At 52.9% G+C, this 24,697-nt stretch overlaps 1 protein-coding gene across 3 annotated transcripts in view; it reads left to right on the top strand.

The window, feature by feature from the left end:
- The first annotated feature begins 725 nt into the window (after nucleotides 1-725).
- The window catches only part of LOC114485101 (tubulin-specific chaperone D-like), a 43,655-nt gene continuing 19,683 nt past the window's right edge, over nucleotides 726-24,697 (top strand). For 2 of the 3 annotated variants that reach the window (XM_028485672.1, XM_055083057.1), the window contains exons 1-10: nucleotides 726-766; nucleotides 864-924; nucleotides 2,323-2,345; nucleotides 8,384-8,415; nucleotides 16,422-16,484; nucleotides 17,413-17,489; nucleotides 19,003-19,075; nucleotides 21,482-21,600; nucleotides 22,805-22,896; nucleotides 23,613-23,753. In XM_028485672.1, coding sequence (XP_028341473.1) covers nucleotides 741-766; nucleotides 864-924; nucleotides 2,323-2,345; nucleotides 8,384-8,415; nucleotides 16,422-16,484; nucleotides 17,413-17,489; nucleotides 19,003-19,075; nucleotides 21,482-21,600; nucleotides 22,805-22,896; nucleotides 23,613-23,753 — 707 coding nt within the window. In that variant the 5' untranslated portion in view covers nucleotides 726-740. Of the gene's footprint in view, nucleotides 767-863; nucleotides 925-2,092; nucleotides 2,117-2,322; nucleotides 2,346-8,383; nucleotides 8,416-16,421; nucleotides 16,485-17,412; nucleotides 17,490-19,002; nucleotides 19,076-21,481; nucleotides 21,601-22,804; nucleotides 22,897-23,612; nucleotides 23,754-24,697 lie in introns of those variants that run through there. The other variant, XM_055083058.1, reaches the window with a different exon arrangement.

Below are 24,697 nucleotides of genomic sequence, written 5' to 3'. Positions count from 1 at the left end.
CAAAGGCAAAAGCTCACAACACACTGTGATGTCTGTGCTGTGGTTCTTGGACTCCAGCTTGGGGAAAACTGTATTTTAAGTCGCTTCCTGTCCTTCGAGGTGATTTCCTTGGGACACAACGATAGCAGGTCCGAGTTGACCCTGCTCCTCTCCCCACAGTCCGTTTGAAGGACATCTGCGAGGGGGTGAAATGGCACCTGTGGGCTTGGCCGAGGACCTGGCGTTTATGGAATCCTCTCCTGGTGCAGCTGTGCAGGACTCACCTAATCCCCTGGCAGTGCGTGTGACAACATGTGTCCCCCCAGGGAAGGCCAGAGAGACCGGCCCCCAGGGGTTTTTTGGGGGCTGGCCGTGTGGGTTCTCTACCTGCCATGAACCCAAATCCCAGACTCCAGAAGAAATCAGGTTTCAGCATAAGCCACGTGGTTTGTGCAAACAGTCTGGGCGGTTAGGGAATGGGGAGAGCCCTCCCGAAATCCAGGTTTCTGGGTGCTGAGCAGGCCTGTCCAGGGCGGCAGTGAGGCCCCTGGCTGCAGGGCCCTGACCGCAGCCTCAGCCGCTGTACTCTTTTCCAAAGTAAGTCACGGGGCACCTGGGAGCTGGGCTGCTCCCTGTCCCGGGGCCGCAGATGCTTCCCGAACATGGGGTCCCCGCTCTCAAGCAGGCGCCTCATCACAGCCCTGTCTCTATTGTCTGCTAACCGCTGACTGAGAAGGTCTTCCGTCTGTGCCCTTGAGTGGATGTACCTTCAGGGATGCCCCTGCAGGTGCTTGCGGGCTGGGAGCTGGCGGGACACCAGGCCTGCATGCGTGTCTCCCTGACGCTGTCCCAGGACCTCACACGTTGTGTTTGAACTCCCGCAGGCCCGTCTCAGACTTCCTAGACGAGAAGGCGGTGCAGGGCCTGAAGCAGATCCACCAGCAGGTCAGTGTGCAGCCTCTGGGGCCGCCCCTCTTCTAGGTCTCCTGGTACCTGGGGCCTGCCTGCCCCCAAGCCCTCCCTGCTCCTCAGCCCCAAGTGAAGCCCCGAGGGTCAGTCCTGGGGCTGTGGTGCAAACCCTTGGGGGGAGCTCGGGCCCTTCTGTGTGGCCAGGTGTCCTCCGCTGGACATTGCAGAGCACCCGCCTTTCATCTAGTCCTGCTGTGCAGCCTGGCCACCCTCCTCGCTCGGGGCGTGTCCTCACGCAAGGGCGGCTGGGCAGTGGCACACAGAACAAGCACGAAGGCCTTGCACCCCCAGCTGTGCCTCCACGGTGGGGGAACCCCGAGTCTGAGGTCACACGCAGGGTTTGTGTATGCACTTCTCTGGGGAGGAGGTGTGTGCATTTTTCTGGGTTTTTGAGATTCTCAAAGGCTTCTGTGAGTCAAAATTGGTGAAGTATGAACTGTAGGTCTTAATGTTATAGGATAACCTGGAAGTCACTCTTGAGATGTTAAACGGCTTTACTGTTTGTTGTTCTGAGTAGAGTTTTGTTTTCTTTAAGATTTAGCTCTTTATGTAATAATTCACCATTTTGACGTCTTTCCCTCCTCATCCTGTTGGTGCCGTTAACTTTCTTTTCCATTTTGGCAAAACCGTACCATCTGTTTAGGTGCATTTCTCACCTTTAGAGTGGAGTCTGGTGCTCACCTGACACTGTCAAGCCGGGCTGACGCCGTGTGACGCAGGAGGCGGTTCAGTGCGGGGACCGTCCCCCGTCCTCGGCTTCCTTTTTCTGTAGAGCCTGGGTAATAGTGGAACCTACTTGCTTGAGTTTCTGTGAGAATTAAAGAATGCGTTCGGAGAGTTGAGTGGAGTTGCTGGCACAGCATGAACATTCAGTGAGTGGGGGCTGGGATCGGAGAGTTGAGTGGAGTTGCTGGCACAGCGTGAACATTCAGTGAGTGGGGGCTGGGATGGTAGGTAGTGGTGATGCTGTGAATTGCTTCTCTGAGTTCCTTGCAAGGAGAGGGACCGTTAGGGTTAGCTTACTGCCTGAGGGGCTGTCGGGGGGGGCAGGTCCGGGTATCCAGGCCCCCCTCACTGGCTGGCAACCCTCTTCCTCCCCTCTCTGACCCTTGGTTTCTCTTCCAGGTGAGGGAAGGAGGGATCTGGGCTGTTGTGAGGATTAAATGTGGTAATGCACGGTGGGTCTTAGTGAGGGAGGGGCTTGTTAGTGAGGTGCTCTTGGAGAGTGGAGGGGCTCCATCAGCCCCTCCTGGGAAACGCCCACCCGTGTGTTTCTTTTTGTTATCCTTCTGATGCTTGTTATATACCTGCTGTGTTATTTTTTAAATCCTGGTAATTTAAATAACTAAGTAACTTTCAATTCTTTATTTTTAGCTTTATGATCGTCAGTTATACAGGTAAGCTTTACACACCTGAAGTTTTATGTTTTGTGAAGAAAATACTGGGCCCCTAGTCATGGGTGTCTCCCGAGTGGTCCTGGCCAGGTTGTCTGTGCTTATCCTGTTTGAGGGGGTGAAGGGCCATGAGAGGCCTGGCTGGATTCTGAGCTTCACTGACGGCGTGGTGAGGAGCTTGCTCGTTTGACTGTGGAGTCTGACGGGGCTGGTGGCTGTGGACAGTCCGCCTGCAACAGCGGCACCGCCTGGATCTGCCTTCTGCCCTTTGCAGTGGGTCCTCTCCGCCCTGGTGGTTGTGGTCTGCCCTCCGAGTGTCACACGGATAGAACCGTTCAGTGGAGCCTTGGGGTCTGGTCTTGGTCACCGAGCGTGCTATTTCTGAGATTCACCGTGTGGTTGGCGTACAGTGGTGTGTTCTTTTGTAGTGCTGTGTGGTGGTCGGTGGCGTGTGAGCTTGGTGTGTTTATCCGCTCTCCAGGTGATGGGCGTCTGGGTTGTCCCAGCTTTTGGCTTCTTCGGGATAAAGCTTTTGTGAGCGTTGGTGTATGAGTCTTGGTGGGGACGTGTTGCTGGGTCACGCGGTGCAGTGTGCCTAAGGTGTCCTCGTCCACGCTGGGCGTGGGCAGCCTTAAGCTGGGGCTGATCCTTGGGTGTGGGGTAGCTCATCACCACTTTAGTTTGCATACCTGGGGCCTGGTGACCTCGACACCTCCCGTGTGGTCTGGCTGTCCTCCCTCTTCTGTGAAGTGACTGTTCATATCTTTTGCTCATAAAAAAAATCTCATGCTCTGTAGTCTTCTTACCAAGCTGTCAGCACTCTTGTCATGTTCTGGACACGAGCTCTTTGTAGACAGGTGATTTGCCAGAATTTTCTCCCAGTCTGGCTTGCATCTCGTTTTTCTTGTGTTTTAATGTAAAACGGTGCAGGGCAGTGGACGTCAGCCTGTTCTTGTTTGACGTGTTCTCATTTTGGCTGCTCTCCCTGCCTCCAGCTTTCCTGGCAGCCCGGGGCCTGCTGTGACCTCCCCGCCCAGGGTGGCTGGGGCCACACGGGGGCTTCCCTCAGAGGTTGCTTAGGTGACCTCACGGTTGGCTGCCGTCACCTTCTGCTGATCTGGATCTGGTCTCAGTCGGTGCTTATAATTTAAACCTGATCTTCTTTAAGTCTGCGTCCCCCGCCTTATTTCAGAACCCTTTTCGGGACAAGTCTGCCCGTGGTCAGGCTGCTCACTGATGCTCAGACCTGGCCACCTCTCAGACCTCCTTGCGATCAGGTGGGCGCGTAGGTGCGAGTGGGTTCCTCCGCATCCTGCAGCGCCTCCAGGATGCGGGCTGCGTCTGTGTCAGGACCCTCCGTGGCCTCTGTGGCCTCCGTGGTCGGTGTGGAGACGGGCCGAGGTCTCAGGGCTTTTTGGTGGTGTCTATTCCCTGTTTAACTGTCCTTCCCTTGGGGGTATCCTGTAGGTGGTAAACTCTGCTGAGTGAGTCTCCTCCTGGGTGGGTGAAGCCTGGTGTAGACCTGAACCAATGGGCGTGGCTCTGCCTCCCGGTTCCTGCTTCCTGGATGGAGGCCTGGAGGGGGTTCCCATGGGGAGGCCCGTGGGCTGCTCTTGGCTGTTCCACTGATGCTGCTGCTTTTCATCTGTTTTAACAGAAAGAAAGGAGCGACTCACTTCCCTTTACATAAAAACATGTTCATTTGTTTCTGGTGAAATGGCTTGAACTCCACGGGACTAACCAGGGATGAGGCAGGCAGTGAGCTGTGTGTGGAGGGCCACCGACAGCCCCAGGGCCATTGTGCTTATGTTGTGTGAGGCTTTCCTTGGAGCTGAAGGCTTCTGATGAAATCCGTTAGCATCTTCCAAATTCCAAAGGCACATCTGCTCTTTGCCTTTGAATTTTCTTTTCTACTGATAAATCTCAAAAATAAATAGAAAATAACCCCCTTCAGTGAGTCCAGTGTAGGAAGATAATGCACGTGGCCTCTGGTGCAACAGAGGCCCTCTGGGTGGGACGGGCCTGGGTGCCTCAGCAGTGTTTGTTCACGAAGTGTGACTCCCACACAGGTCTTGGCCAGAGGCCCTGGCAGTGACCACAGAAGTGGGGGGGGTCACATGGCCCCACAGGACCAGTCCAGAAGGCTCTTGCTGGGGCTTGAATGCGAGGTGTCCAGTCCTTCTGACCTTGTAGATCCAGCTTAGCCCCATTATTTCCTTGGACTGTTTTCTTATTGTGAGTTTGGGGGTCCCCAAGACCACCTTCAGGCTCAGTGGCTTGCTGGTGGAAGGACTCAGAACTCAGCAGAGCCATTATGCTTGTGGTTATGGCTTATTGCAGCAAAAGGATACAGATTAAAATCAGCAACATAAAAGGCCCCGCAGGACAGAGTCCAGGATAGACCAGGCACCAGCTTCTTGGGTCCCTTCCCTGTGGAGTCACACTGAATCTTCCCTGTGGCCACTCGTGACACATGCACAGCTATTGCCACCCAGGGAGGGTCTCCACCACCCCCACATCCCCCCGCCTCCGGGCCTTGGCGTCCAGGGTTTCCATTGGGTTGAGCTGATTCCCTGTGACCTGAAGCCCCGCCATAGATGGCACCAGCGTAGACCTTCCAGCAGGGCCTTCAGCCCAGGTAAACAGAGGATCCTGTCAGGCAGAACCTTCTAGGACCTGGGAGGTGACCTCCCACATCTGGGACAAAGCGCCAGACCCATCCTTCCTTGGCCCTCATCTCCAGGAAGCGGCCTTGGCTGTGGAAATAAATCCTTTGTCCTGGAAGGGACCCCTTAGGTCTGCCTAGTGCTAGAGCAGTGTGTCCCACGTGCCCTGCAGATCCCCCTGCACCAGCAAAAGGGTCGGAGCATCCCGTAGGTTCTGACAAGCCGACGGGGTTGCCCCGTGGCACCCTGGGGTGGTCCGTGCTGGCTGGCCGTGTGGGGTTGTGCTGGGAGGACCTCTGCGTGCGGTGGGAGCCCTGAGCCCTCGCTGTGTCCAGCAGGTTGGAAGGAAAACTCCCTGTTGGGGAGCAGCAGGAGGGTGAGGACCTCTGGCCAGGCCGCCTGGTGCTCCTGCCTCACTGGGAATGCCTGAGCTCTCAAACCCAGCAAGTGCTTCCCGTCAGCAGGCCTGGAGCACTCTGGGGAGCGCTCGTTGAATTTCCCGTGACACTTGAGTTCATGGCAGCCTCATTGCTTGTGATGGCCACCTCCCGGTCCCTGCAGGTCACCTGGCAGTGTCAAGCCCTCCTGCAGGAGTGGTGACAGGCCTTCATTTGCAGAACAGAAGCGTGAAAGTCTTAATCTTAAATGTGAACTGTGGGTAAGTGGAAGTGGCAGCTCACATAGCCGAGGGAGGTGGATCTTGATCTTGGAGGGAGATGCGAGGTGCGTGTGGGATTTGCACCAGCCCCATGCTCTGGTCCCCTGGGGGGTGTGCTCCTGCCCCTCTGAGTGAAGCAGTCAGCCCGTGGGAGGCCGCCCGGTGTCCTGGGAGCCGTGGCCGTGCGGCCCCAGCGGTGCCCGGTCCCCTTGGTCTCTTTGGGGCCCCCCCTTGCTTTCTCAGCGATCTGAATGACGTTGGCAACTGTGTTCTCTTTGGCAGACTGTGCTCAGAAGTCCTCCTGGGAGAGGGCATAGATAGCAAGGACTGATGTTCTCTAACCCCCAACATTTTATCTTGAGGGATTATGGGTCTAAATAAAATTAGTGCAGTGAATACCTGTTCACCTTTCCCCCATTATTAATAACATTTTGACTGTTTGTTTTATCTCAGCTAGCGTATGTGTGTCTCTCTCTTTATATGTGTATCGTTTCTCTTCATGGAAAGTAAGTTGCAGGCATGTTGCTTCCTCTTTAAAACTTGAGAAAGCATCAGGGAAGAGCAGAGACTTTGTCCTGTGTAACCATGTACAACCAGCGTCCCCACCACACCCAGGAGAGTTGGTGTGACCTCAGTGACTTGTGAGCGCAGGTTCCTTCAAGTCATCTTCAAATGCTCTCCGTAGCCTTTCCCCCTTTGAACTAGGACCTGCTCAAGTTCATGTACTGTGTTTGGTGTTATTCAGTCCCCTCCGTTTTAGTTTTTCATGATACAGTCTCTTTTTAAGAGTTCAGGCCGGTTGTGTTGTGTACATTCCACGTTGTGGGTTTGCTGGGTTGTTCCCCGATGGTTGGACCTGGCTTACCCATGGCATGGCTGGCGTGGCTGGTATGGCTGGTGTGGACCCTGGTGTTGCCTGTGAAGGGGCTGTGCCAGTGCACTTGTCCCCTAGTAGAGATGCTGAGTTGATCCGTGGGTTCAGGGATGACCTCCAGAAGGTCAGAAGTGCCCGTGAGCGAGGTGTGTCCCCTTGCAGCTGGTGGCTGACCTGAGAGGGTGGCTTCGAGATGTGTGGATCCCCGGTGTCCAGTGCCTGCCTGCCTGGCCTGAATCAGTCGTCACTCTGCGGCCTGCCAGAGGGGGCCTGGCTGATTCCCTCCTTCGTTTTCCGATTTGTCTGGCAAGAGCAGCGTCCCTCCCCACTCCCACCCTGGTCTCTCTCTTTCTAATGTGTCACTGTAGACTCATGGGTCCTCCCGGCCCCCCAGTACATTGTAACCCAGGAACATCATTGTTATTCTTTCTGTTGCTCAAGCTGTCCCGTATTTGACCCACAGGAGCCTGTTTAAATGAACTCCTCTGTCATTTTCACATGATTCACTTAGTCTTTGAGCAATAAATATCTTTTTAAACCTCTGTTTCTATTATTTTGCTTTCTGTTCCTGTCTTCACTGATTGCATTCAGTGCAGTTTTTATTTTCAGATCTGTATTTTTTATTTCTTGAGGTTCCATTCGTGTCTTCCTTATGCCTCAGTCTCTCTCCTCCCCTCCTTGGACATGTGCAGAAACTAAGAGCTGTTCTGACCCCGCGAGTTCATTCCGTCGTCTTGGGTACTTCTGGGTCTGGGTGTGTGGACTGGTTTTCTTGGAGCTGTGGGTCGTGTTTTCCTGGTAGTTCTGTTGGGTGCCAGGCTTTGTGGTATTTTTGTTGCTGGGCACCGGCTGCTGCTTTTTGGTGGTGTTTGGTCGGTGGGATCGGTTGAATCCTTTCAAGCCATGTTCTGAAGGCCTGACGGGGCCAGAACAGTCTGACTGGCTGCCGAGGCGGCCCTTCTGAGGGTTCTGCTGACGCCTCGTGCATGACCAGGCCTGTGTTCTGGCTCATGGGGGCTTCCTCCCGCCCGTATGGGTTCCTGAAAGTGCCCTGCCTTCTCCTTAGGAGCATTTCTCTCCTCTCAGGCTCAGGTAGTTTCTTTTCTCGCATGTGCAGCTCTCGGTCGGTGCTGTCTGGGCTGCTCCCCAGCCCCTCAGATTTCGGCCGCCTCGGCCTCCCCACCTTCCGGCTCAACCTCTTGACTCCGCGGGACAGGCAGCTCCGCTGGGCTTCACTACTGTGCCTTGGGCTCTGGGACTTGGCTGCTCCCTCCCTCCTCCCAAGACCTCTGTTTTTCCGGCATCTGAACCTTTGTTTATTTCATCCAGTTTTCTATTTATTTAAGGCAGGAGGGCAAACTCGAATCCGGTTCCTCTACCTGGGCCAGGAGGCAGTCTCATAAATTTCCTACCTTCTCCCTGGAGTGTTTCTTGGATTCACGTCCACCAGTTTCCTGTTGTCAGCGTCCGGGGTCAGTCAGGGTCCAGACGGGCAGCATTTCCTCTCCCCAGTCCTGCTGGATGATGATATCTTTCTAGTGCCTTAAGTTCCTTTAGTTTTTACAAAGTAAGAGGTGAACAGTATTTGGGATTTGTTATATGTGATTGTGTGATGTGATTAGTACCAGTGATTAGAGTCTCCAGTAAAAAATGAAAATCATCTAGAAGGCGGTCACAGCACATATTTTCATAAAAAGTAGTTCATACTTCCAACAACAAATGCAACTATTTAACATCATAATACTTTTTGGAGCCTGAAGTTACATTTGTTTCTTGGTGAGGATATTTTATGTTGTTTTGTGTAACAGGAGATTTAACCTTGAATGTTTTCATTACTTTTCAGGGGTCTGGGAGGAGAACTCATGAGACATGCAGGTAGGTCTGAGCCACGGAGGCTGCAGATTTTGGGTTGTGTTCCTTTTTTCCCACCATTGAGGGAAGACAAAAAGTCCTAAGGGCATTTACTACATTGCTTTCAACACTGGGAAGTTCCCTGATGGGCCCCTTTGCAGTGACAAGTGGCGGGGTGTTTTTCTGGCCAGAATTACCGTGGCGGTGTACCTGGCCTGCACACGGTAACCCCGGGGCTGCCTGCCCAGCCCACTGCTTCTCCTGTGTGTGTGTGTTCACTCGAGGCTCTAATTTTCAGCTTCTGTGGGTTTTGATATATTTTAGTAGCCACGGGGCTGCTGGCGGCTGGGGTGGGGCGGGTGGGAAGGGGATGATAAAATTAGGGATGTCGAATGTTGCCATCTTTCCCTCTTCAGTACAATATTTAAATGTAACTGTAGAGCAAAGAACAGTTTTTAAGATTATATTTAAATGTTTGCAGGGAACTCAAGAGATGCCAACATGTAAATATCTAGATTTCTTGAAGCCTTTTCAGCTAAACCTACTAGAAAACCCAGGACTCTGTGCTTAATCAGGCGCCGGGTCAGTCCTGGCCCCATGCTGGGCCAGGGTCCAGGAGAGCCCCTCACCCAGGGAGGGGGAGGGCGGGTGGGGGTCAATTGGTGTCGATGTGACAGACGTGCCTTCAGCGTTCTGGGGTTGCAGGGGGCGACCACAGAACACGTCTGCTCGGCCAGGGACGCGGGCTGGTCAGCACGCCAGAGGGCGGGTGGGGCAGCATCTGCAGTCCTAACTGCGCCTGCCTGTCCCCCTCCCGCCAGGCTGAAGTCATGTGTTGGGGTCAGCCTGAGCTCTCGAGTGCTTGGCGTAGTCCCCTGGCCTTATCTTCTGGACCCTTTGGTGCATGTGGTTGTTAGTTTCCGTCCTGAGACTCTTGTCCCCTTCCGGAGCATTCCACCCTGCCAGTTCCCACTGTTCCTTTTTGATCTTCTTCCCGTGCGCCCCTGCCTTTCCCCTCTGCCCCTCCAAGAGTTCATGTCTGCCAGTATCCACTTGTCCCTGGGAAGGGGATTACAGGGTCCCTTACTGCTCTCAGTTGTCCCAAATCCTCTTCCTCCCAAAGAACTGCTGGCTTTCTTCTTCTGGCCCAGTCCTTGCTTGACTGGGATTCTCAGTTTTGTTAGGAGGAGAGGTAGTGTGCAGATCCTTGGAGGCGCTGCAGAGACAGCCTTGCTGAGCTTCCGGACACTCCCTGTACTCAGACCTCGGCTGGTCTGCAGGCCAGGAAGGTGGTGCCTGGCCAGGCTCTGCTGCAACCCAGCTGCAAGGCCCTCCCCACGGCCCCCCAGCACCCGGAGCTCCTGCTCTGATCTTCGTGCCCAGCCTGTGCATATTCAGGGCCCAGTGGCCACGGTGACTTCATGCAGGTCTGGCACGTCACACCTCCGTCCAAGGAGGAGTGGCGTGGCAAGTGGAGTCCCAGGGGAAGGGATGGCCCTGGCCGGTGGGAGGGTGTTGGGGTTCAGACTGGCCACCAAGCTGGAGAGTGCTGGGCCTCTGGGTGGCCAGGTAGTTCCTTTGGCAGGGGGCAGGGCGTGTGTGGGGTGAGGCCTGGGTAGGACCGAGCACGGGAGCCAAGGGTGCAGTGAGGGCGTGTGGGCAGGGTCTCCCCCAGCCACAGCTGTCACAGAGCTCCTGACCGTACCGTGGCCTGGCAGCGCACTGTCTGCCCGGGACTGCTCCACATGTCTGAGTCAGACCACACAGGAGATGCATTCCCACCTGGTTGTGGGAAGAAGTCCTGGGCTCCTAGCAGCAGCGTGAGAAGCAGTCATTAACAGGCCATTCCACCGTGCACAGGCTCCTTGTCTCTGCCGCTGGGGACCGACCGGTATTTGCGACTTGATGGCGGACAGGAGCGGTGCTTCTGGGCCCAGAGCACGAGAGGCCCGACCAGGGCCACGTGGGTGCGTCTGTGTGGGGGCGCACACACCTTCGAGGGGCAAGCCAGGGATGCAGGGTGACTGCAGCGGCACGGACGACGGGGCCCCTCAGCAAGAAGGGGAAACGAAGCCGGAACGACTTCACAGGAAGCCAGACATCTCAGGAGAGCAGGGGTTGGCTGAGTCAACGAGCTTGAGGACTGACTGTGCTCTGCCCAGGTTGTGAGCATCTCGGCTGGGGCTGCCCTCCTGGACCCACAGAGGTCAGAGCCAAGGCCACCTCGGGTGCGGAGGCAGTGGGAGGGGAGCTGAACAGAGGTCCCTTCTAAAAGCCGTCCAGATGCTCGATTCTGCAGGCCTCGTGTCCCGGTTCATTACCGTCGAGTAAGGCACAGGCTTCCCTAAGGTGTCTTCAAGGGATGCAGTTTGCTTTTGGTGATTCTCTTTATGAATGTGAGGAGGGAAGCACAGACATGTTGGACAGTCCACAAAACGGCACTAGGAAAGCCTGATTTCAGTTCCCGAGGTGATTCCTAGTGGAACTGGCCAGTCTCAAGGACCTTGTTTACGGACGGCCTGCTGGTGACTCTGTGCAGGAAGCCCCGTGTGAGCCCCCGACCACATGCGTGCCTTGTGGAGGTCTGGGGCGTGAGTGGACGGGAAGGCCCGAGCCTGGTGCACGGGGCCAGCTGACCTCCTGGTGTTCTGGCCACCACACCGACCCGACCCGGAGGGACCCGCCTGAGGCCCCGCGTCTCTCGCCTCCTGCCTGCCCTCGGGGACCTCTCTGCTGGGAGGTTCGTTTCCTCCGTGTCAGCTCAGTGTTCTCATGGGTTTGACGGGTGTCGCTTGGGGCATGGACTCTGGAAGCAAGAGCTGCTCTCTGCCGGCTGACGCTCAGACTCTGAGTCGCTCCCCTGCATGTCAGCGACAGCTCGTGATCTGCAAACCGTTTCTGGGTTTAGGGGCTTGGCTTGGCCTGGGGTGGGGTGCAGGGCGTCTGTTTTTGTATTGAAGCAGTGACTGCACAGAAACCATCGCTCACAGTGAAGAGGAAATAAAAAGATCACCTGTCATCCCAGCAGCTGGGGACAGCCACTGTTTCAGGGATTCCTTCAAGGTGGTTGTTCCTTCCTTATCAGTTCATGTCTCAGGAAGTTGGGGTCATGTTGCACGTAGCCTCCCACGCCAGCTGGGTGAGCTGCTCACGGCTGCAGAGTGACTGCTGTGGCTGCGTCGCCCCGCCACCCGTCACAAACACCGTCAGAGCTCGGGAGAACTGCCTTCTTAGGGCAGGGAGCGAGTGCTGGAAAGGATGTGCACCCCTGAGCCGTTCCTGGGCCGCTGCTGCGTGCTTCCCAGAGTGTGCCGCCAGCCCAGCAGACAGACGGAAAGGGAGGATCAGGGACTGGCCACCTCTCGTTACTTCTTGGGGACGGCGCTGGGAAGATTTGAGGCTGAGTGGCCACTCCCCGCACATCCTCTGCTGTGTCTTATTGGCTGTTGAACCCATCTGTTGAATTCTTAATTCTTGTGTGTCTGTCTTTCATAATTTCTATTTATCTTTCATAGTTTCTGTATCCTTGTCATGGTTTTCAGTCATTTCTTTCACCTCTTTGAACACGATAAGCGCAGTTTATAATCTGTCTCTAAAAAATACCATCATCTCGTCCTTCTGTGGTTCTGTTTGTAAAGGCCTGGATGTTGGGTATGAAAAATTACAGCAGTACTTTGAGGCCTAGAAACGTCTCCTCTCCCAGAGAGCCTCTACCTTTGCTTCTGGCCAGACGTGGGGGATTCAGTGCTGGGCTTCAGCGAGCCGACCCAAACTTTACACTTACTTCTAGGGTGTGGTTCTTTGGATTCAAACCCCCCTAGAAGCCCTGGACTCCCAGGTGTGTACCACCACCACCCCTTTGAGGCTCCTAGACGCCGCGGTCGTCTTCCTGGATTTAAGTGCCTCCTCCGGACCCCCCGATGCAGGTCAAGGAGAAGCTGCTCTCCTCGCTGGGCCTTCCCTCCCTTGCTGGCTCAGCAGTGACTCCGAGCACTTACTGTTTGATTTTAATTTTGTCCAGTGTTTTAAAAATGTCTTAGCTGTGGGGTGGTCTGTATTACCTAGTATGTTCGTCTTTTTAACCTTTTATTTTGAAATAATTGTCAACTCACAGGAAGTTATAAAGTCGGTACATAGAGCTCTTTGCTGCTTTCACCAGCCTCCCCCAGTGACAGCATCTTAGGGTATCACGTCAAAGCCATGAAGTCAACGTTGGCGTCCTCCCCGCTAAACAGACAAAAGACCCCGCTCAGCTTTCAGTTTTCATGTGCGTCTGGGTTTCTGCAGCTGCGCTCACAGGAGTCCAGCCAGCACCGGTGGGGGTGCAGGACTGCCCCCTGCGTGGCCTCCTGCTGCCCCTGCTTTGCGCCCTCCCTGTCCCCCGGGCAGCCACTGATCTCTGCTTGCCCCTGTACTTTGCCGTTTCGAGCACGTTGTGTAGATGGAGTCTCATGGTGTCCCCTTTTGGAGGCTGACTTCGTCCATAAGCATAATGGCCCTGAGACCCATGCAGACAGTTCGTGTGCTCATAGGTTGTCTTTCTTGTCTCCTTGTCTGGTTACATCAGAGTTTGTTTTAACCCTTTGCCCGTGAAAGGACATTTGGGCCGATTCCAGCGTTTGCTACTATGAATAAGGCTGCCAAGAACATTTGCATACAGGTTTTTGTGTGAACATAACTTTCATTTCTCGGGGATAAATGCCCAAGAGTTTCACTGCTGAGTCATATGGTTAAGTATATGTTTCCTTTTGTGAGAGACTGCCAGACTCTTTCCAGAGTGTCTGCATCATTTTACGTTCCCACCAGCGATGTGTGAGAGAGTTCCAATTTCTCCACGTTGTCACCAGCACTCGGTATTGTCACTGTTTTTAACCTTGGCGGTCCTAGTAGGCTTGCGGTGATATTTCATTGTGGGTTTAATTTCATTTTCTTCCCGGGTGGTGATGCTGGACATCTTCTCATGTGCTGTTTTTTTCTTTTTTTTTTTAACTTGGTAAAATACATTTAAAGTTCATATGCAGGGAGAATATCCAAGAAAATTATTTTTAATAATAATGAGGCTTGGATTCTCCAGTCCTTAAGATGTCCTGTGAACTGCTCTGTTCAAAGCAGAATGGCATTTCTTGGGAGCAGGCGAATAGATTGGCAAAATAGAAGAGAGAATTGGAAGTAAAAGCCTATGTGGGATGTGACGTGTGACAAAGAATACGTGTTTCCAGCCTCGGTGAAGAGGGCGGTTTATTGAGTGGATGATGATGTCACAAGGGGCCATGTGGAAGAAAACAAAACTGTGTCCCTACTGCACACATATATAAAACTAAACTTCTAATTAACAGAAACTTAACTGATTAACTAAAAACTGCAGTCTAAAAAAATATAATTTAAAAAACTTTAAAGAAATTTTAGGAGACATTAGAGGATCACGTTGGTCCCTAAAAAAACTTCCTAATTTGGAAGTTTTCAAATCTACACAAAGCAAAGAGAAATAGAGTAATGGGTCCCATGTATCGGGCCCCCAGCTTCAGTGAGCATCAATATTTGCTCCTCTTGTTTTATCTGTTCCCTCAGCATATTCCTACCAGTCCCAACCCCAGAATTATAAAGCAGATGCAGACACTCTGTTGTAGTAACACTGTACTGGTTAGTTCTAACTGGTGAACACTTTTTTTTGTTTTTTAAATCTGTTTCGTTTTGGTTTTGGCTCTTGGCACATAACCACCTAACAGAATTAACAGTACTGCAGCTAGAAAAGAGCAACAGAAAATAGTTTGTTTAAATGAATATTAAAAGCTTTTGTATGGCGGAGTAGACCATGTATAAAATTAGTAGACAAAACATAGATTTAGAGGTAATACGTGTACAGCAGTTGAAAGGTGAAGTTATTTATAGGCTGCAAAGACTTTAAAAATTGCCAGTAGAAGATAAGCAATCCAGCTGAGAATTGGGCCATGCAGGTAAGTGGACACTTCACCTGAGTGTAGACCCAGGTGGGCTCTGAGTTGGTGATGGGTGCCCAGCCTCGTCTGGTCGCTGGGGAGATGCTGATTAGCTCCACGAGGAGGAAGTGTCTCCTCGATCACGTTGGCTACGTCAGAGCTTGGTGGCCCTCCTGCCGACAGGGTTCTCGCTCTGGAGTGTGCCTTGTTACAGTCTTTTCAGGCTGCTGTGGGCGGTGTCTCTTATGATTAGAAATGTGCAGTCTTCTGCCCTGCAGGGCCACTCCTGGGACTCTGCACCCAAAAAACGTGTAAGGGTGACGGGCAACTTGATGGGCAGACAGGCAGTCTGTGTGCCGACGGGGGTGTGTGTGGCCACCTTGTTTGAAGTGACAAAAACTGGAAAAAGAGCTTAGCCCATCAGGAAATACTGAATAAATTGTTTCACAGCCGTAGTGTGGGATGTTACCTGTCTACTAAAGAGCGTGGGCTCTCCAGCGGTTGGTTATGTTGTTAGAGAAAAAGAGCAGTTTGGTGGCAGGAGCCGTGTGCAAGGGCCTGTGTCCGTCCTGATTCTGCTGGAACCTCCCGCCTCTGGCCCCTGGGCCCCCTCGTGCTGGGCAGGGCCCCGTTTGTGGTCACAGATAGTGTGAGTCAGGAGCTGTGAGGAGGAGGGATGGTGTCACTCTGTCCGGAGCCTTCCATGCTCACGCAGACTCTGCAGAGCTGGCTTCCTCATTAGCCTAGCAGCATTTCAGATGACGGCCGCCACCTGTCACTGGGGTCCCTGGGTGACAGTGACGGGCACCCCTGTTGATGCGTGACAGATGTACAGCGTGAACAGGGGGAGCCTTTGTTGCCGTGGACGCTGAGCTTGAGGCTTTGTTGCTGCAGCGTCACCCAGCCCAGCCTGGCCGTGTGGGGTGTCAGTGATCTGTGACCCTCTGAGCATGGAGGGAGGTGCGGCAGCCATGCTCCAGCTCAGCTTAGTCTCAGGGTCAGGTGGGAGCTCGGTGACAAAGAAGGAGTGGGGGCACAGAGCCGACAGGGAGGTGTGCCTGTGCCCTCTCAGCCTGTGAGGGTCCATGGGGGGACCCCCAAAATGCATGGCCCCCACAATGTCAATGGTAGTTTTCTATTTTATTTTTCTGTAGTGTTAGATTTTTTTCAGCAAATGCAAATTACTTACTCAGTAGGAAGAAACCACTCTGCTGTTTCTGTTTTAGTGACAAAGGTGGGAGTGCAGAGGCCGCCCCTCCGGTTGTGTCCTGAGTGGGCAGCGCGAGGAGTTGTGCGGTCACGACGGGCCGGGGCACACGGCCTGTCGGCGGGTGCCGGGCGGGGCGTCGGGCAGGTCGTCACTGCAGTGGTCCCCATCGGGGAGCCCCCTTGGTGGCGGGACCATCACGGTGAGGCCGCCAGACGGAAGCTCAGGCATCCTTGCAGTCGTGGCCAGTCAGTAGCTGTACTGGCCATTTCCCACCCACGGATGTGGTAGTTCAGTTACAAACACGGACACTACGTTATTCATAGAGGTGGGGAATTTACCAGAGCTTTGAGTACCGCAGCTCATCTGGGGACCACCCTATGGGGAAGATAAATGTTACCTCCTCTGACCCTGGTGCTGACCTGAGAACGGGGCATCTCCTTTGTCTTTGGAGCCCCCGTGCTCCAGGAGAAGCTGCTTCTCTGTGGTCCTCACTGGGCAGGTGCCTGCTGTTCAGCCACAGCTCCTGGTAACCTGTGGGTGTCGATGGCCCAGCAGCCAAGTCCTCTGCATTGAGTCATCCTTGGGGACTCGTATGGGGGTCAGACCTGCAGCCTCCACATGGCACTCCCTCGACTGGGTGGGGCTCCCTGAGGGCGCCCGCTTGAGGCTGCTCCTCGTGGGCTTTGGAGCTGCCCCTGAGCCTGGGCCAGGTCTGGTGCTGAGGCCATTCTGGGGGCTTGCTTCCCGACACCAGCACCAAGGCATGGGGCGGGGGTGTGGGGAGGGGGGTTGGTGTTGCAGCTCTGGGCTCAGGTGCAGCAGGGTAGGTGCTGTGATGGGCACTTATGGGGAAGTGACATTGTGTTCATCCTTTTTCTTCCTAGTGTGCATTTTAATAGAAAACTTATCCCTTTCCAAAATGCCCTTCAGAGGTGACGCCGTGATCGGTAAGTGCCTCTCTTCTCCAGGGATTCACATTGTGGCCTTTTCTTCCAGAACTACTTCAGCTTAAAAAGTGAAGACCAACCTGTTAGGGTGGATGGGAAAGTTCCATCCTGTTAGAATCCTTGTTTTGAAGTTGCTGTAAGAACCCATTGTAAACAGTGAGCGTCCACCACACTCTCCCCACAAAAAACAGAGACTCTCCCTTCTCTTCCAAGGGGTCAAGCTCCTTCCTCAGAGCTGCTGACTGGGGCCCTGCCTGTCACGGCCGTGCCCAGCCCCCGGCATTCTCGGCTGTTCCTCTCCCAGATGGATGGTGCAAGCCTGAGGGGCACTCTCTCGCAGGACGAGGGGAGGGCCAGCAGTTGCCACGGCTCTCCCTGGGGGTGGCGGCCAGGCCCCTGTGCGGGTCTGGGAGCCTCTCCACATTCCATGGCACCTGGCCACAGAAAGGCAGTAAGAAAAGCCTCGGGGTCAGCTCCACCACTGGGATGTCCTGGCTCTTTGGTCTGCAGCCTCAGAAGTTCTGTAACTTAAAAAAAAATTGAATAGATTTAGTGTTCGTTTCCAGGTATTGGATCTAATTGAATTGAATGTTTGGGTTTTTATTGGTGGGGGTCTGGGGGGATTGTTCGGGGGAGAGGTACAGGAAAAGACCACCTGAAACTTGAAGGTGTGATAAAAGAACAAAAACTTCCGCACATGACAGTTTTCACATTTCAGCAGCGGAAAGACTTTTCCCTCTTTAGGTGGAGAGGGCGAGGGCCTTCAGAATTTTGCTCGATCTGGAGAACGTGTACCTTAGGTTTCCTCCAGGTTCCACTCAAAGGTCACCATCTACGTTGACTTGAGAGGTAGAAGAAGATCTGTGTGTTGTTGTTTTTAATTTCATACAGATGTTCTTTACCAACAATGAATTTGTCTCTTTGACAGATGGTTGGCAGTGGCTGATAAACGACACCTTGAGAAACCTTCACCTCATTTCAAGTCCCTCTCGACAACGGATAAAGGTGTGGGGAGCAAGGGCTTTCTGGCTGTTGCACTGTGTAGAAATAATTACTTATTTTAGTGTCTGTTTCAAAGGGCTGCGTGCATTATGAGTCCCTTTTTAGACCAACATGATTGATAAATGCCATAATTACATTTGGAATTCTGGATGATACTGTCTTTGTAATTTATGATCAAGAAAACTAATGCAGCCATTATTTACCAGAATATTTCAACTTTTTATTACTGTTTCTGGCTTTATTAATTATATTTACCTTATAAACATTTTCCCTATACACTCTATGTCCTATTGAGTTGTAGAATTTTAGGGATGGAAGCTCTGTTTGTGACGTTCATGTACTGATGAGCAAACTGCATCCAGAATCATGTCAGCACGTCAGCGTTAGTCATTTCGAGCAAGCAGGAGTGTGTGTGTGTGTGTGTGTGTGTTTGTGTGTGTGTGTGTGTGTGCGTGTGTGTGTGTGTGTGTGTGTGTGTCCGTCCCAGTGGCCACTACTGTCCTGCCGCAGGACAGGTGAACTTTGGACTAGTAGCAGCATTGCAACCCCTAACCCCTTGCAGAGATAACAGTCTTGGGTATTGATAATGAGTAGGCTTTGATATTGAGGATGAAGGAGTGAAGGTACATATTGGTCTCCCTTACAGTTCTCCGGCCTCCTGTGTGTCTCAGCATTTCTGCTGGGTTAATAGAACAAATCTTCAGCCCCCCTCCCTTTTTTAAAGTAACTTTATCATTCTGTAGAATCCAGGTACAGTTTTACTAGTTGAATTTGAGTTATTCACAATCAGTGCCTTAGAATTTCCTTTTAAAAACATATTCATAGTTGATTCATAGCAGCCGTGATCATGGTTTGGTCTGCTCCTCTGATTTGTATGAGGACATCCCTCCCCCAGCACCTCTGCCGGGGCTCCCTGGTGTGGGGGAGCAGCAGGAAGAGCACATGAACCCAGAACTTGCCCCTTTCTGTCTGTATGATCGAGAAAGGCTTAGGTGAGTGACCGTGGAGGCAACAGGAGGGGCCGAGGGTCCCGCGTGTGGTGTGAGCCCCGCACCTGCACTTTGTCCCTCTCGCTGCCCCACCCTCAGATTGGCCCTTCCTCCTCGTCCAGCCCCTCCTGTTCCCAGCACCCATGGACCCCAACTCCTCTCCAAACGAGGTCTGTACATGGCTTGCCTGGGGGCCTTGCCACGTTGCTTCTGGGTGTTTACCACACTTTTCCTTCATTACTTCTGCTGGGAAAGAATAAAATGCCACGTTTTATTGTTACCTGTTCACATTGGAAGACATGGAATTTGCATTGTATGGAGGAAATAATCGTTTTCTCTTCAGTGTATTAGTTGCAGAGAATATTAAAGTTACGACCGTATGTGACTGACGACCGGCAGATGTACTGGAAAGGATGACGTCATTCAGCCTCTGGGCCTTTCAAACCGAGTCACTGGCCTGATCGCAGGGCTGCCCGGCTGCTCCTGGGCCGGGAGCCTGCCGCTCACTCACATCTGCTTCGTTTCAGGAGGCGGCTGTGTCGGCCCTGGCCGCCCTGTGCAGCGAGTACCACTCTGGGGAGGCGGACTCCACCGCGCAGGGTGAGTGGGCGCCTGCACGCGGGCCGCATCCTCCGCGGCTGGGGTGGTGGGCGGTGCCCTGGGTGCCCCTCCCGCTGCAGTGTGGATGGGGCCTGGGCGGGGGACAGGGGAGAGCGGGCTCCAGGCCGTGGAGACACCGCCTCCTCCTCAGCCCGTCCCACCCTCGCCTGGCGCCTAGAGGGGCTCTCTGCAGGCCACGCAGGGTCCACTTTCCTGGATGTTACCACTTTACGTGTAGAAGCAACTCTTACTTATTTCAGCAGCGTTGGCTTAAATTCTGTTTTTAAGTCAGCTTTCCCCCGTTTTGTGCTTTGGAGGCTCCCATTACCATGGTGGAGCTCCCTGTCTCTGTGGAGGCCGCTCTTCCATCCTGTCCCTTGGTGCCCGTCCTTCATTATCGGGTGACTGTTTTCCACACTCGTTTCCCAGGCTCTGTCAGCTCAGAGTCGTCTGCTTCTGCTGTCCTGACACATCCTCCTGATTTCATGCTTTCTCCTTGGAGTCTGTTCATTTAGTGATTACTGCATTGACTTTTCTATTTCACTGTAGTGTGTTTTAGAATTTTTGTATGACCCATGGCAGCGCTTTTCTGGCAAGTGTCCTTCATGTGTTAATACTTTTGCTCTTTTCCTCTTCATGGGAACAGTGTCGGTGTAGCTGCCTCACTACCCGTCATTACATCAGTTGGATTTTCCAGAACCACCTCTAAGCTGAGTTTATCTCACACATCACATGGTCCTGTTTGTAGGGTCTAGTTCAAAAGTGTTAGTTTTGTATGAAGAAGCTCCATATTCACATGTTATGTGGCCCTGTAGCTTTCCTTTATACCATTTTATAGAACATGCACTACAGTTACTTCAAAAGTAAAACACTTTAAAAATTATCGTAAGTGTAGAAGAATCATGAGTGCAATAGTCTAAATCTACTTTCTGTGAATTTTTTCAAAAATAAAATATTTTGTAATTTGATCTTCTGACAGACTTTCCAAATTAATGATGTTACACCATGTTCCTTTACTGTAGGCAATTTTACGTAAAGAGACAGAATGCACAGTTGGTCTTCTGTATCTGCGGGTTCCACATCCAGAAAGTTCCAAAAAGTAAAATTTGAATTTTCTGTGTAGGCACCTATTTGCATAACACTGACATTATATTTACAGCGATTGACACAGCACTGGCATCGTGTTAAGTATCACACATCACCAAAGATGATTTAAGGCGTATGGGAAGTGTGCGTGGGTTATATGCAAACGCTGCGCCATTTTATAAAAGAGACTTGAGCATCTGTGGATTTTGGATTCCTCGGGGGAGTTCTGGAACCAGTCCCCCTTGGATATTGAGGGACTACTGTAATGTTACTTTATATTAAATTGGGATGATCAAGTCATATTTTACTTTTTGCCTAAGAAAAGGGTAACATGTCAGGTCACTCTGACTATAAAAACAAATGACATTCTGAAATTAACATGTTATTGTTAAAACTCAAGTGAGTTGTAGAGAAGGATTTTCATGCTGCTGCCGAAGTGTGTTGTTTTAAGTTCCACCAAAGATATCACCTTCGTGTACGTACAAGTGGACTTGCAGTTTTTTTTCCCCATCCTAATATATGAGGATGTAAGGTTTTCACATTCACATTACAGAAGTCATGCTTCGTTGAAATGTAAGCAGTGATAACAAGAATGTCTTCGGTTGTGGTAGGTAACAGAGTAAGGGTGTCTGGCCTTTCTTGAGTTTCTGAGCTGCGTTTTCAGAGAACAGATCTGGTTTTTCCACTTCACTTCCTAGAATTCTTGAATCACGCCCTGGACTTTCAGGGCCCTCTTTCCCATCTCTCCCTCTCACAACCTCTGTTCCAGGTACTCTTGCAGTTCCCATGACGGGCTTTTTCCCGTGTGGGAAGGTCTGTTTTCCCCGCCCTGTGCTCTCACTCAGCCTGGCTGACTGCTCTGGCTGTTTCTGCCCAACCAGCCTTCGGTGTCTTGTGCAGAGCAGTCCCTGCACCCCTGCTGTGTCCGAGGGCTGAGCCCTGGGGGTCCAGCTTGGAACCACGTTTGCTCTCAGTCTTTGAGGAAGTATCCTCATTTCTGAGGAAGGCATTTGTGTTCTCAGTGAATAAAAAATGAAAATTTGACTGTGTTGACTACTGTTAAAACGGTCTTGGCTTTATTTTCCCAGGAGTGAAATCATGCATTAAAATGCTTACGAAAACCTTAAAACCACCCAATAAGTACTCTTTTCCTCAATCTGTTTTGATTTACACCACTTTGAAAATACACCTACTTTAGGAGCCTAAGTAGCTCCTCCCTTCTTCCTTCAGCACTGTTTGCTTGTGTTCTGGAACGTATGTGAAGAGTGTGTCTTGTGGATAATGGACAACAGTGGTCACCTTCTGGTTCCATCTTTTCAGAGGAGCTGGTAAAGCAGTATCTCACCGAACTTCAGAGCCCCGAGGAGATGGCTCGCTGTGGCTTCGCCCTGGCCTTGGGCGCCCTGCCGGCCTTTGTCCTGAAGGGCCGGCTCCGGCAGGTGAGGCTGGCCTGAGCATGGCGGGGTGTCGCGTGAGACCCACGCGGGGTTTGTGGGCGGAAGGAATTCCCGAAAGCCAGCACGTGTGTGCACAAGAAAGGGGATGGGAGCCCCGGGGGCAGCAAGAGGTCTTTGAGAGCCCGGTTAATGTTCTCGCCTGAAGGAGACTCAGGATTGCTGACTCCCAGGCTGGGTAGGGAGCTGCGGCCTCCGCGGAAACACACCTGGCCTTTACTTGTCTGCGGTGCATCATCCAGTGTTTTCTGCGCTAAGAACGAATGTCTCCAGCCTTGTCTGGAAATGCTGGCCTCCTCTGTGGCCGTGGTGAAGGGCGCTGGGTCTCCCACCCCAGGACTCCTCCCTGGCGAGCTGCCCTTTCTCCCCAGCACTGGGTCCTGTGTTTCTGGCATGGCCGGGGGCAGGGGCGTTCTCCCTTGAGCTCCACCGTCCTTGGCCTGTCTCCTTTCAGGGGTGATCTGTCAGCTCTCCTGACACCCTGACTTGGGTCCTGAGGTCTGGGAGAGTGGGTGCCAGAGTCAGACCCTGGAGACCCACCTGGCCTCAACCCACCAAACTCTTACGCTTACGCTCCCCTCTCCCTTAACTCAGACATCAGCCGTGGTCCTGCCAGCCCACCTCCCAGATGTTGCTGCTGCCAAGTGCCTGGCGCACACACGCGCCTCACGTGTATCACCTGTCCTTGCCCGGGACACCTTAGGATCTGAGGCGCTAGACCAACTTAAGTACCGAGAGTGGGGACAGACCATCCAAAGCCTGCTCTGGGGCTCATCTATTTGAAACACCTGGCTTTTAGAACTGAACTGTCCCTTGGAGAAGTAACTGGTGGAGATGTGAGAAGCCAGGTGCTTTGTGTGCCCTGTGCTTCAGCTCCAAGCCGGGGGCAGAAGGGGATGCTGGCCGCGAGTGCCGGGTCTTGCCCCAGAGGAGGAGGCAGATCTGCAGAGGCCGTCTGGGCGCCAGGGCGTGGGGTGGGGGTGGGAGCCCAGCAGTGGTAAGGGTTGGAGGCAACCCCCTCTCCCCGCACCGTGTGTTCTTCGGGGCGCATGGCCCGCCCGGACGGCCGCCGGCCGCTCTGTGCTGCATTCTGGGAGCAGCAGGGCACCAGGCCAGGTCTCCACTTGCATGAAAATTATATTCATCTTGAGGCTGACGGTTCTGTTGATGACTTGTCATCGCTTTTCAGGTCCTAGCAGGCTTGAGGGCTGTTACCCACATTTCTCCCAAGGACGTGAGCTTTGCCGAGTCCAGGCGGGATGCTTTGAAGGCAATCGCTAGGTGAGCCCCGCAGGTTTTCCTCCCCAGAGTCGCTGTTCTCTCGGAAGCCAGCGACCGAGCGTGAAGGGATGTTCACGGCACTTTGTGTGAGAAGCCCAGTCTTGGGGGCTGAATCTACTTTGAGGCAAATGTTATTTTTTATTTTCTAGTTTCTTCTCTCTTCAGAGGCTTGTCCAAGAACATTTCAACTCATAGAGGATCGTTACAGTTTTGTCATAATTATAATGAATATTAAACCCATAGCGTGCTTATCTCTGTGCTCTGGGGACACTGGACCTGCTCAGGGGCTGGGGCTGAGCTTTCCACTCGAGACCGCGGCCCCCAGGACGGGGAGTGGCCCATGTGGAGGGAACGCTGACGCTAGTCACACACGCACACGTCGGGAGGGGCCGCCCTTTCTCTCCCCACGAGCCCGGGTGGAGCCCCTGCTGTAGGATGGTGGGGTAGGAGGGACCAGCCACAGACCCCCACCCCCACCCATCCACCCCGTGCACCCCGCAACTGTAGACACTAGAAATGTGGTTTGGAGAAGAGCGTCACTCAGCATTACGTCAGTGCGGGAGGAACTTGGGGATCTGAGTCTGCCTCCGAGTTATGGGTCTGTTCAGAGGTCATCCTGTCGGGAAAGACACATCAGGCCAAAATGATGAGAGAGACAGGAGAGCTTGCATGGGATTCGCAGACATTAGCTTTGTTTCCCATGTTCTTAATTTCAGGATTTGCCAGACTGTCGGTGTGCAAGCAGAAGGGACTCCAGATGAGGTTGTGTGCAGAGAGGACGTTGCCCAGGTTTACTGCACGTTGCTGGGCTGTCTGAGCGATTACACCACCGACAGCCGCGGGGACGTGGGAGCATGGTGAGGCGGACGCGTTATCCTCATCCCCTGCTCCTCTTGGAATGTCCCACCGAGGCCAGAGGTGGGGCGTTCGTGCTGCTGCCCTGGCCCCAGCCTGGACCCTTTATTCCCAGGGCAGCCGGGGTTTCTGTTCTGGCCCAGTCTCTTGTGTGTGCATCCTCCTCTTTTTTTTTTTTTTTTTTAAAATATTTATTTAATTTTTTGGCCGCGTTGGGTCTTAGTTGCAGCATGCGGGATCTTTTGTTGCAGCGTGGGCTTCTCTCTAGTTGTGGCTCTCGTGCTCAGTACTTGCGGCGTGCGGGCTTAGTTGCCCCGCGGCCTGTGGGATCTTAGTTCCTTGACCGGGGATCGAACCTGCGTCCCCTGCATTGGAAGGTGGATTCTTAACCACTGGACCACCAGGGAAGGCCCTGGCCTACTCTTCACTGAAAAAAAAAAAATTAACTTCATAAAATACAAACATTGTTGTGTCTCCCTCGTCTAAGCCCCAGTTGTCTGCTCTCCAGTTTTACCTCATAAAGTTCACGCAAAGCCCCCACGCAACTGTTTAAAGCAGGAAGGATCTGAAACCGTTTTGGGGAAGGGGACTAGGGAGCGCCTGGGAGGTTCTCCAGGGATCCCGTTGTATATCATCATCTTGGCTCCTGCCTGATTGGGAATACGACTTGAGGTGCACAGATTTCAGTCTTGGGAGGAGCCCTTCAGTTGCTTGTTGACCTGAAGGAGGCCTGTGTCATTGTTGGCCGAGCACGGGGCAGATGCTCACGCCGCTGTGCTCGGATCCCTGCCTGGATTCGCTTGTATTTCCTTTCCAAGGTTTCAGAAGTACTTTTCTGTTTACTAGAAATAAGAGACCAAGTTGCCATTTTGGAGAAGCTGAGAGGTTCTCCTACAGCTTATGTTGGAGCCTCTTCTAAGTGTTTTTATTCACATTCTCTCCTTCA

The sequence above is a fragment of the Physeter macrocephalus genome, unplaced genomic scaffold (assembly GCF_002837175.3).
Source record: "Physeter macrocephalus isolate SW-GA unplaced genomic scaffold, ASM283717v5 random_701, whole genome shotgun sequence".
Taxonomy (NCBI): Eukaryota; Metazoa; Chordata; class Mammalia; order Artiodactyla; family Physeteridae; genus Physeter; species Physeter macrocephalus.
Note: the sequence above shows the minus strand (reverse complement) of the source record. Positions and strands in the feature narration are given on the sequence as shown.